The sequence below is a fragment of the Anomalospiza imberbis genome, chromosome 2 (genome assembly GCF_031753505.1).
Source record: "Anomalospiza imberbis isolate Cuckoo-Finch-1a 21T00152 chromosome 2, ASM3175350v1, whole genome shotgun sequence".
NCBI classification, from domain to species: domain Eukaryota; kingdom Metazoa; phylum Chordata; class Aves; order Passeriformes; family Viduidae; genus Anomalospiza; species Anomalospiza imberbis.
This window is the reverse complement of record NC_089682.1, coordinates 63145966-63159223: the sequence shown is the minus strand read 5'-3', so window position 1 is coordinate 63159223 and position 13258 is coordinate 63145966. Positions and strand designations below refer to the sequence as shown.

Below are 13258 nucleotides of genomic sequence, written 5' to 3'. Positions count from 1 at the left end.
GATTCTGTGTTTAGTGATCATACAGGAAATATCTGGAAGTAGGTATTTTTGGCAAATGTCAATCATGAACTTGTCAGTATGTTGTTACAATTCCTATACATCATTCTGTTATCCATATTAAATGTAGGAAACAGAAATTCAGGGGAAGTTAAGTTCCTATTTCAATAAAAAAACCGAACTAATACAGTAATGAGAATGAGATTACATCTGCTAATGTTTCTGTCAGCTGTACCTTACTATGTGTCTGCTTCTAGCACATGGTTAGCCAGCATGCTGATGCTAAGGGGCCTGAAACATTCATGCTGTAACACTGCTGTTGTGTTATTGCTCAGATTTCCTCAACAAATGGGGGCTCTGAGGTGTGGAAAACTGAAATAAAGCTTTAATAGTATTTGGTTTAAAGCAGTAGGGGAAGGGAAGGGAAGGGAAGGGAAGGGAAGGGAAGGGAAGGGAAGGGAAGGAAAAATTTTAAACCAAACATAAACTCCAAATTAAATTACTGTGTTATTTATCAGTTGCAAGTATGGGCCAACACCTTATCATATGCCTGAAATACTGCAGTATTCACACATTCATTTAATAAAGGATAACTCCCTCAAGAATAATGGCTCAAGGATTTCACATGTAAAGAATTACCACAAGGGAGCAAATTGTTGTATATCTGTTGCTCCTCAGAACCCTAGGCATTACCCTTTCTGGGCTCAGTGCCTGGAAAAATCCATCTATTTTATTTCTTTCAGCTGTAGTATTGTCACTCCTGTTGGTGTTTTCCACTTTGGAGCACACCTGTAGAACAGCTGCTGCACTGTGAGGAAAATGGGACTGTAGCATAACTGCGCAGTCTAAACTCCAGTTAACTGAATACTTACTCCCATAGCAGTGCTACTCACCATCATTTGCTCTCAGACTTAGCCAAAGTTCTTCACTTTTTTCCCTAGTAATGTGGAAAACTTCTAAAACTCGTAGAAAAAACAGAATTATACTGTGTGGTTCCTGGCTATGCATATGCATGTAACACTGAATACAATTTTCCATCTAGGCACAAAAATGAAATCACTTCTGTGGTGATTTATATGATTCTCTTTTTTCAGTGTGTTTCTCTTTGGGGACCACAGCAATAGAAAAATGCAGCAGAAGAATATACATTTGGAATGAATTAAAACTGTCAAAGGAAGAGTACTTGCTTCATTTTGGAGAAGTTCTTTGATCCTAAAGCTGTATAAATAATAATGTGAAAATCTGGCAGCCTCCTTATTCCTTCCACTGTTCAATAAGGTGCTCAGTGTGCTTTGGGATTATAGATGATAAGGAAGACTTCTTTCTCTCTGAAAGTGGAATAGATGTTTATTGGATGTTAAGATGCATGAAAAGATATTATTTGAAATACCTGAGACCATGCTAATAGTCTTGGTTTTGTAAAGGTAAAAAAAATACAAGAAAATGTTTTTATTATAGCAAACAGAACCCCACATTAATGGAAGTTTTGAAATATCCTACCAGGAATTACTTTGCAAGCATTTTGGGTATCGCTGATATGTTTTGATATTATATTTATAATAATAATAACTTTCTAAATTAATCTATCACAGACAGTTAAATTTCTAGCGTAATTGTAATAAGTAATATTCAGAAAATATTGAAATAATGAAATTTGAAATAAACCATTGCAAAGAAGAGTAGATGATAGATTTTTCTTTTTACATTTTGGAATAAACATATTTTCAGGTTTAGGATATTCAGACTTGTAGACCCCATTGTTGGTATAATAGCTACATAGTTGTATAAGGTTTGGTGATGGAAGAAGGACCTTCAGACTGAAATGCTGCATGGCTGTCCAAGATGAATAAGAAGTCAAACAACTTTTCATCACTTTGACAAATGCAGTCAGTACGTGTTTCTATCAGATTTGGGATGGGGAAGGGATGTTATCTATTACAGGATTTCTCCCTTTCAAGAAACATCACTTCAGTCTTTCTACAGCTTGGCTTAAACTTCCTTCCCATCAACGTCTGATCTCTTCCAGTCTTATGGCAGTGGGACTACCAGTGACAATGATCTGTTAATGGAGTGGCATTGTCTTTTGAGACTAGCATTTTCCTTATAGCCTGTCATGTGATCTCATAGGACTAAAATAAACATAAGGATATTTCTTACAATTGGGTTGTAAAATACATTTGATTGCATCTAAAATTATTTATGCAAATGGATGTAAATGAGCTTCATATTCAGCTTTATATAGAGCAGTACAAGACATTACAATTTTGCTTTTGTGATCTAATGAAAGTTTTTGTTATTGTGCACACCCTAGTGCTAATTAATAATATGAGTTCAGAATTAATATTACCCATACTGGTCTTTTAATTGGGTGATATAAACATCTGTGTTCCTGACAGTGTTTCTCTTTAGCAGTTACATTAAAGGTTTATTTGATGACAGCAATATAATGATTATATTAATTACAAGTTGAAGTGATGTCTACTTCTATTACACAAAACAATTTACAAAACCTCTCCTAATCAGAATACATTTACTGCTATACGATAAAAGAAATTGAAGTCGTAAGTTTCATAAAGTTATATAAAATCATTAAAAGAATCGTGCAGACAAGAGTCATTAACTGTGTACATTTACCTAATGAAAATGGAAAGCAGAAATCTCAGAACTGATTTCTAATCATTTGGATTGAGGGCTTGTAATCAGGGATGTGGCAGATAAAAAAAAAACCAAAACTGATTAAAGGCTTGAACATGGTGGAAACATTATGGAGATGTGTGACATGCTGCCAAAATAAAATAAAACTCACTGAGTGTTATCTACTAGCATTTTCAATGATTTTGTCACTTCCAAAATGGTTCTATGGAATTATTCATCTGTCAGCAGTTCAAACAATACAATAAAGTAATTTCTAAACATGATATGGGTGCTTGGCAGGTACATTGTGTGATGAGAGTGTAATTTTCAAGATTTTTTTATTCAGTGACTACAGCAATTTTATCATTTCCTGGGAGCTGGTATTTAGAAAGGAGTGGCGCTTGTCTTTCTCTGTTAAGTGATAGCATGTGGAATCTTACTCTCTGATTAGTTTCTATTATTTGTAGAGTCACAGAATGGTTTGTATCATCTGGTTCCAACCCCCCTGCCATAGGCAGGGACACCTTCCACTAGGCCAGATTGCTCAGACCCTCATCCAGCCTGACCTTGAAGACTTAATCTATCTGTGAAGAGCTTAATTGTGTGGCAGGTTACACAGTGACTTCAGGTTCATACTACAGTGCCATAGTTAGGACTGTGACTATATCATGTAAATAAATTGTACCAAAGATATACATTGTAAAAGTTTCAGGAGAGGATTTTGAGCGCGGACTGTTGCATAACCAGTCAGGTACCTAAATAATTTGTCTGAAGAGAGCAAATTCTTTGTCTGAGATCGTTAATGTCTCGAGGATCAAACTAAGACTGCATTTCTTAGGATGTGTGGTTTATGAAGATGGTGAGGTGCAATGTGTGTCTCTTTTCTCATGTTGGCACACAAGGTGTTGCATTGGTGAGAAATTCCAAGCTTGCTGCTCCTAACAGGCTTCACAGCTGCCTGTAAGAAGGTTGAGTCATGTGGTCTGTAAGGATAATTGAGGACAGTTATTCCCCCCACCTTCACTAGATTAATTTATTGCCACGTATAACAAGAGTCCAGTTTTTATCTTATAATCAATTCTGTGAATTCATGTCTCCAACTAATATACTGAAAATGGCAGCATCTACCTAGTAGTAGGAAATATTTTAAAAACCTGTTGGCAAGTACTTATAAAAACTATTACTGCAGATTGAAAATCAAGTGTTTCTTCAATATAATATGCCATTTATATGAAAAAATGATCTTAAAGCGTACCTAAAAGGAATGCAGTTATTTTCCTGAACTTATTAAAGCAAAGACAGAAATGGCAGCTATTTTGATGGAAAACATAAACTCCCCAGTAAGTAAAGGTGAAATAGGGTTTCAACAATGATAGAATTGTTGAAATTATGATTTTCACTGTACAATGATAACTTTTCAAGGTACAAAGTGAGCTGCAATAAACAAAGAATGAAACATGAGTTTGTTTAGAATGGTTGAGTCATGTTACACATAAACTGCTCATTTTCTTTATATTTCAAAAGGGTATTCATTTTCTTTTTACCAGTATGAAATGATAGAAATTAATATTAAGCTTTGAGGTTACAGTATGTTTACACAAACATTTTTCATTAATCATAATAATTGACATACCCACATTAACTCAAAATGTTGAAAAATCAAGTAATAATTCCAGTTATTTCAGGATTTATTTTCTTTTTTTTTTTTTTGGTTTTTTTTTTTTTTTAATTCTCTCTTTTAGAATTGGGTAGAAAAAGCAGAGAAACAGAAACTGTTGTCAGACACCCTTGACCTTTCCGAGCTGTTTCATCCAGACACATTTCTCAATGCCTTACGCCAGGAGACTGCAAGGTGAGGGAAAAATAATATGCCTATTTGTGCTAATGTGCCATTGTTCCTTATGTGTGAGGATGGTTATATCATTTCAATGACACAGAGCCAAAAAATTATGTCAATTGCTGTCATCAGTAATCTTATTTTTATTTCTTGCCTTGAAGTAAAATAACTGTTACCTGTTTAAATGTTGATTGTTTGGTTTTTTTTTTTTTCAGTTAGAGATGTATTTTTCTTCAAAGTAAGACTTAGTATCATATGGTACACATTGAAAATACATTGAGCTTGGTTTTGTGTTTGATATCCTGTTGTTACACATCTGTAAGATTTACTGTGTGTGTGTTTCCATTGCAGAGTAATGAGGTGTTCAGTGGATAGTCTTAAATTTACAGCTTCATGGAAAGGGCGAATACAGGAAGGCAAACTCCAAGTTAAGGTATTTTACTCTGATGTTTTACTAGGATGTTTTACTAGGATTTATCAGTATATTCCAAGTCATCTGTCCGCACACTTCCTGGAAAACTGAGCTATAAATAATTGGTGTACCTGAGACAAAAAAGGCTGGTTAATGGTATACAGCTACTAAAATGGCAGTGCAAAATTCCACAGAAATTAGAAAAGGAAGGCAGTTATCTTTTTTCTCTTCCCTGGTCACTGCACTCATTTTAAAATTAAGCTTATTACTCCATTCTCTTCAACACCTCTTAGATGAAAATTCTATCTCTTGTCCAGATAGACAATGGCTGGTAGCCAGAGGAAATGCAAATGTAAATCTGTAAACCTAAGGCCAAGTGTTAGCCTTTCTTTAATCACTGAAAGGAGACTACTAAGGAAGTAAACCAAAGTAAACTATAAGGTGACTAGTTTTTGATAGGATAAAAACCCAAAAATTTTTTAATGATTAGTTAAGCCTACAGCCAGCGGCCATAAAGTCACCACTGATTGCTTTGAAAGCAAAGTAGAGATGAATCCTCAAATGGTTTGATTTAGCTTCTTAACATTCAGGGTAAAACTGCCACTTTGCTCAGCACAGGTCTCTGTACACTTTTGTTATACTTAATTTTGTAGGGAATTGACAAAATAAGTTTTCTGTGCTGTGTCTTCCTACAGGCATATTGATCGCAAAATGATGCTGCACAGCTCCAAGTTCTGTGTTCAGCATGGAGCACAGCCCTTAAAACCACATCCTCACAGAGACACTTGTACCCAATGCAGGGCACTCAACAGCAACTGTGGGCCCCATGCAGCTAAAGCAGAGATTGCTGGATTAGGAGAGAGAGAACAAGTGGCAGGGACCTTCTCTAGTCTAATAATGCAGACAGACACAAGACTGTGGAAGATATAAGGGTTCTGGGCTGGCTTCTGACACTGCCAAAAACTATTAGTACAGAATATGTAAGATTTCATATTCCTAAAATATTAATATATTGCAAAACTAGTAAAGATAACTGTAATCATCCAGTCTGCCCTAAATACAGTGCAGTCTTTTGAACTTTGTTGAATTAATTCCTGTTGGAACTAGAGAATATAATTTTACAAATTCTTCAATCTTGATATTTAAATAAGAGTAATGATTGCCTGCTTCATTTCATAGGAAGTATGAGAAGACAGGGGTGTAAAACTTGGAGATAAATACACCAGGGAACTTTTAGGGCTTGGTATAAACCTGGTATATGACAAACCTTGGAGCCTGCAAATCACATGGTCTGAGGTTACAGATTCAGGACAGGCTTCTAAGGCCATAGCAGTTAAGTCAAAACTGAGTTTCATATCTCAGACCAGTCATTCTAGTAGGCTAAATATCAACTGCAGACTGTAGAAGCTTGAAGTTCTTCAAAACTATCTTAACATTTTCAAAAAATGGAGAATTCAATGTCAAGTACCTTAACTCCTAAATAACATTATCTCAGTATATTCATATATTAAAAAATATCACAGTATTTTACAGTTGCCAGATTGAAAGAGCTGCTTGGCAAATATAGAATGAGAGGAAAGAGTTTTGTAACAGTACTCCAAGGTTTTATTAAACTTCTAACTGAAGTTTAAAATGCTTTACTGTCTGAGAATTCATGTGGTGAATTTTTGGCATTACTAGTTAAAGTACATTGTTAGCAATCTATATCGTGTAGGTAAAAAGGTTAATATATATGATCTCTTGATTTACAAGAATGTGTCATGTTCTAAGAGGGATTGAAAATCAAAAGAGAATTTTCTTTAAGAGGAAATCCTCCGCCCCAGGAATATAACAAGCAGTTCAGTGAGTGGTTATTTTTAGCAAAACATAAGAATCCTGTCAAGTTTCTTCACTTGATTTGAATGTTATCTTTTCTTCTGTAAGAGAAATACTCATTGATTCTCTATTAGTAAGAAATCACTAGTATTTTCGCTGCTCCTTTTAATCTTTGATGAATGGAAAAATTTGCAATGCTAAATATTTAGATTTCCCTACCATGAGTCCTTCCTCATACTCATGGAGAACTGAGGGGAAATTTTTCCATTAGTAATGCTATATACCACAAGGACTATAACTAGGGCATAAAAGTGTCATTGATTCAGAAAAATAATTCTCTAAAATGTGTCTTATTTGATAAGGATCCTCTGGATTGTACATTAAGGTTGGTTCACCAGAGCAGTATGAATTTTAATACTGGTAAAGTAAATGTTTTATCTGCAGTTTCAAGAATTCAGGCTAACCTTGTTGAATGGGAACCTATTCTGAGTGGGAACTCAAAAAAAAAAAGAGTTCCATCAGCAGAATAAATACGTCCTTAAACACAAACTGTGGTGAGATAGCTGAACCTTGTTTTATCCCACCAAAATCAGAAATTATAGCTTATATGACTCCCTTAACCATGACATACCAAACCATGGTATAGGCTATTCTGAGGTGTATCAGTCTCAATTGATGCTAATGATATTGTTTCACCTTATGTAATTAACTCCACTGAGAGACTTTATTCTGTACTCACAGAGTTGGGGGACACTGTTTCAGGGTCTGGGAGAGTTGTGCACAAGTCCCTGAATCAACAAATATTTAAAAGCCTAATGGAATGTCTCTGTTGAAGGACTGGCACAAGTAGGAATGCAGGTGAATTTAAACCTGATAGTCGCACATACTTTGTATAACTTTCTTAGGAAGACTGTCAGGCATGGTTTTGAAGACACGGTCTTCAAGATTTTTTCTTACTTTTTTATTTTAAAAGGTTTTGATGACTTAGAATTTGTTCTTTGATAAGGAGAAAAAGGAGATGTCCTTACAATCTGTATGATGAAAATGCTTTCTCAGTCTTGCCGTGATTTTAAAAAATGGCATCAAGCTTCAGCAACTGTAGATGGTTGATCTTTCTATGCCTAAAAATACAAATAATTTACACTATGGTCACCTGTAAGTTAGAAGCATGCAGTGCTAGAACTGTCATTGAAACTGCAAAGTAGGCAGAGGTACACTCGATCAGGCCAAGAATACACCTTAGTCTTATATGAATTATCAAATGAGATGTTAAATTATCAGTGTTAATTCAGGTGATGGTTTAGATGCAAGATGTGGAGTGGATCTCTTCTAGTAGGATGTGATGAATATTTGATTTAGAATCTATCTGTATAAAATTACACCTTCCTCAATAACACTTAGAATCAATCTGTATGAAATTACACCTTCTTTATTATCACTCCAGGTTGCTTTAACAAAAGATACTGAAAATGTATGGCTATTGCACTAAAATCACATATTGATATGCAAATGCATCTCTTCTGTTTGCTTTGTGCACTGATTGTGCTGTTGTACCACAGCAGGTAGTCATTCCTTTTGGCATTCCCTTTTTGTATTGTAGAAAAGAGTGAAAGAAAGGAAGAAACATGGCAAAAGACTTATTGGGTAGTAAGTAATTTCACTTTGGGTAGAACTTAATATACATAGTGAAAAATAAAAAAGTACTGAGAGTCTCAAATACACAATATGAGTATTAATAGCAAAACTGTTCTCTTAGCAACTGACAGATATATTATTATAAGGCATACTGAGAGGTCTTTTTTTACAGTATACCTCCATCCTGAAATATCAATAAATTAATGATGGAGGCCTGTAGAGGTAATGAAGTGAAAATATGACTTCCCAAAGTCTGCTGCAGTTTGGATCATGTAATGGAAAATTATGGCATTAATTAGTAAGGGAAAATCTGTTGCAGAGAATTTGAAATTTGGAAACAGACGTGCTTTGGACCATGGTATCAGCACACTTTCTACAAAGGTATTTTAAAGAAACATAGTCTGTAATGTGTAAAAATAACTTTTTTGAACCTAAAATAGACCTGATAGCTGTGAAAGGCCAAATTCGTTGTAAGAATTAAAAATTATGGTCAGCTTCTGTGATTACTCTCTGGTGAGTTTCAAAGATACTATGATTACTTTACAGATGCTGTGAAATTCATGTCTTTCATAGTACTTGTAATTTCTCCATACTGTTTGCTATAGAAATGAAAACATGGCTATGGGCGTACTCAGTCAAATGATATTGGAAAGTACATTGTTCTAATATTATTAGGTTTTTTTCTTAATTTCTTTTAATATTGAATGAAAGTAAAAATTTGGTCTTAATCTTCAAAGGAGTTTCTACCATTGGTTTGCAGGAAAAGTTTTCCAGGATATCAAATGGTATTTTACATAACTATAATGTCAAAGGGACTGCGAATATCAAAAGAAGAAACATGCAGTAAAAAGTTTTTTCAATAAGTGACCTACTTCTATAGAAATTTCTTTCAGAGTTGTTTAGGATGGCCAGACCTTTGAACACCCTTGCAACAAACTTTAAAACCTCTTCATTAGACCAATCTTTCTGCAATAACTTTGCCAAAGTTATTTTTTCAACTGTTGTCCCTAAAAATATTCCCTGCAGAAAGCAAGAAGGACAGAAAGAATAACATAGGAGATGAATCTTTATAAAATTTGTGTAAAAGTTAGACAAAATGTCTACTCTGAACTTTCCATTTGGGGTTGTTTTGGCTCAGGTTTTCCACAGCTTTGGTGGTTTCACTCTAAGTCCTAGTCTGTATGAAGCACAGATTGCTCCAAAGAACATTGTCACTTCTCTGGTTACTGTCTGTCCAAGGAGAAACACAGCTATGTTGCTATTTTCTATGTCTTTTTTAAATGCCATGTTTTATAACTTTTTTTTTCATATTAGAATGTGTACATCTGCATCTTGTACATTGTAGGGAAGAGTCCCCAGCTCAGCATTAAAAGAGAAACATGAGTTTAAAGAAGCAAATTCTTGAAGAGTGTAATGCCTGTCTACAATCAAAAGAATAATTAGATATTGAAAATGCAAAATGTAATCTTAGCTAGTTTACAGTTAAAATATTATTAATGAAAAACCCCTTACACTGAGGAGAAAAGCATTGCTTTTCATGCATGACAGTAACCCACACTGTGTTACTGTTTAATTCCATCTTTTCATGTCAAATACATAATTTAGGAATAATAAAATTACCTGAGGAAATTTTATCCATTTTATCTTCTGTGGTACTGATCTTCAGTGTAGCATCATACTTCAGCCCATTTTTGCAATCTGATAGATGTTTCAAAATTTCTTGCAAGGGAAAATATATTAGAAAATGACATTTTTCTCTATTTTGCTTATGTGATCACTCATCCACTTTCCAGCAACATTGTATTTCCTAATTCCAACACTGCTTTATGAACCTTGCATTTGGTGAAAGCCAACCTCAGTATGATAAATTTAATTCAGGACTTTAGTATGATAGCATAACAGACAGATGATTTTCAGATGGTAGCTTCTGTTACAGATCTGCTGCAGCTGGATTGTTAACCTTTTGAAAAGCTGCATGAAAGTTATTATTGAATTAAGTTTTATTACTATTAAAACTGAAGTTCTCACTTCAGCAGGCCAAAATTACTACTACTACTATTATTATTATTATTATTGTTATTATTATTATTATTAGCAATCCAGTAGTATTTGCAAATATTGGAATTTTTTTTAAGGAATCTAGAATAGACATCACTAACTTAAGGAAGGCTCCAGAGAAGAAAAAAACAGAACATGTAATTCAGAGGCTGAAATTACTTAATGAAAAGAAAACATTTGAAACATGTTGCAAATAAAGCATTGCATAGTTACTTAAAGAAGCATCTGTGATTCTTATTTTTTTTTTGCCAAACAGCAGTATGTCTAAGAAGTCTTGAGTTTGTTAAATATAATTTTCTCCTATATTATTTTAATATATTTTGTTTGCCTCTGCTGAAGCTGCATAGTTGCACATTCCATTCTTTGAAAGCTGGGCTCAGACTTCCAAGCAGGAAGTCATGCTTATTGTAGTGATTGTTCTTCTCTTCTTCTCGACATTGTAATGATTGTGAACTTGGCTGTTGCTATCGTAATTCCATTAATCTAATGCCAAGCAACTGCAGTTTCATAATTGATGACATTTACAGGTATTTTTCTCCAACATTTCAAAGAATGTGATTCCAAATCAGAGGAAGTTCACATTGAAGTGTGGTCCAGATCTTGCTTTTAAATCATGTTTCCTATACTGACAAAGAACATAACAGTAATTAGTTTCCTGTTATTTAAAAATTTGGTCACAATAAAAAGGTTCATAATTTAGTAAAGTACAGTGCAATCAATACTGACTTTTTAATTCTGTTATTTATGTTTGAATATTTTATATTTCCATGGCAGATCAGTGGCTTACAACTGGAGGGTTGTCGTTTTGATGGAAATCGACTTTCAGAAAATCTGCATGATTCTCCCAGTGTGTCATCTGTTCTCCCTTGTTACATGGCCTGGATTCCACAGGTACTAAATTATTAAAAGCCCTAAACTTTCAAGACCCATAATTTGATTTTTTTCTATATAGCAGCTTTTCAGTATGATGTTGCTGAACTGTTTTCCTTTAATTTCAAAATAAAAATTCCAATCTTTACTAGGAAAATCAGTTACTTTATTTAAAACAGAAACTTATTGTAATTTTGTTAATATTCTTCAGCTTGTATTGCTTAGATAAAGGCAAGGGCTTTATTGCAGTCATACCTTTTTTCTTTGTGTTTTAAAAACATTAGCATATATTCAAACCTGAGTTTAGTAAATATATACATGTGTTTGGGAGTTCATTCCTAGAATATATTTTCTTTGCATTTTAAATATTAAAGGAAAATGCACTGGTAATAAAAAAGAGAGAATATGATGTGAGCTGTAAGCAAAGAAAGCCTTTTTCCTACTTAAACTAATTTTAAAAAATGCCAGTGCTTGCAGATTTTAAGATGAAAGCAAAGTAATCCAAACAGTAAAAAATGTTACTGCTTCTGCCCTCCAATTGGCGTAGCAATCGCTGATAAATAAGTCCAAAAGTCACATAGAATGTATTCAAAGGTGTGTCTTTTAACTAAAAAATTGCTTGTTATAGAATTCATCCCACCTACATTTAGGAAGTCCATCCCATCAGAAGATATCTGGGATAAATCTGTCCAGGAGTGATTCTAGAGACAGCCTAGACCAATATGATGACTTTTGTGTATTGTGACAGATATTGTGCAAGGAGCTCCATTGCTAACACACTGCTGTATCCCAACTTTGTTTTTCTCTCATTGTTTTTTCCAGCAGGGGAAATATAGCATCATATTATAGTATAGCATTAGAAGTATAAAGGTGAACAGATTTAGACCTTGAACACAGAAGTAAATGATAGCCATCATCTCCACCATTGCTCCCAGCTTGGTTAGGAAAGAAAATTTTTAAAAAAGAACAAAAAAATGAAAACATCATGAAACTTCTTACAAAGTTGACCAGTGAAAGATTTCCCAGTTTTTGGTATTTACAGGCTTTGTTTTTTTCAGATAAGTAAACTGATTTCTAATTTACTTGAGAGGTGGTACATGGGAATTGCCAGATATTCTAATATATTGACTCAGTGGTGGATGGTGGAGGATGGTAATATGTGTGGTTTTCCATGGCAACACCAAATGGAAACACATTTTAAATGAGAATTCTAAGTAGTCCTCCCATTGTTCTGAAAAACATTTATCTTGTGTTTGAAATAAAAAAAAGATTTTTAGTATTTTTCTGAATAGACTATTTTTTTAAACTCCAAAGGTAGGATCCAGAAGTTTTATGTGAAATCAGCAGAGAGCTTTATCTATAAAAATAAAAAATTAGATACTTCAATAATCAATGAATTAAACTTTTTCAAATGTACTTATATTTGAAATGAATAGCAACTGACATCTTTGTGTTGGAAAAAAAATACAATTTTTAGAAAACACAGGCCATAACTTGTCATCTGCCCAACTTGACACTGCAAAGTGTCTCTAAGGAGAGTTTTTCTGAATTGGTCTACCCTTGAGTTGTTTTACAGTGACTGTAAAAGTTGACTATAATCAAATACTGTGCTCAGAAACCAAAGCAGAAGTGGATATCATGCATTTCCCTTAATTTCATTACCTCTCCTTAGGAAAAGAGTGCATAAAATACAATATATTGTCTTAGAATTTTTAGGTTTTGAACTTGTTTTCTTTTCTTCATGAATGCATCTTTAGAAATCTACTGAGCAAAAGTATATGTATAATGTAATGCTTTGAAGTAATTTTCAACCAAACATAAAGTAGCCTACAGGATTTCTCTGAAAGAACCCCCTCAAAATCTTGCAGTGCTCTAAACAGAATATTTTGAGCTACTATCATTATGCTTATTCTCATTAAACTCTGAAGGTCCTTTCCAGTTTTAATCCATTAATGTATCCCATGCTGTGAAGGGTGTCACTAAAGACAATGGAACTGTGT

General features: G+C 34.0%; 1 protein-coding gene across 5 annotated transcripts in view; it reads left to right on the top strand.

The window, feature by feature from the left end:
* Positions 1-13258, top strand: part of DYNC2H1 (dynein cytoplasmic 2 heavy chain 1) — a 146678-nt gene that overhangs the window by 131199 nt on the left and 2221 nt on the right. For 2 of the 5 annotated variants that reach the window (XM_068181417.1, XM_068181412.1), the window contains 3 exons: positions 4374-4483; positions 4820-4901; positions 11163-11279. In XM_068181417.1, coding sequence (XP_068037518.1) covers positions 4374-4483; positions 4820-4901; positions 11163-11279 — 309 coding nt within the window. Of the gene's footprint in view, positions 1-4373; positions 4484-4819; positions 4902-6413; positions 6479-6632; positions 6818-8254; positions 9581-11162; positions 11280-13258 lie in introns of those variants that run through there. The other 3 variants (XM_068181413.1, XM_068181414.1, XM_068181416.1) reach the window with 3 other exon arrangements.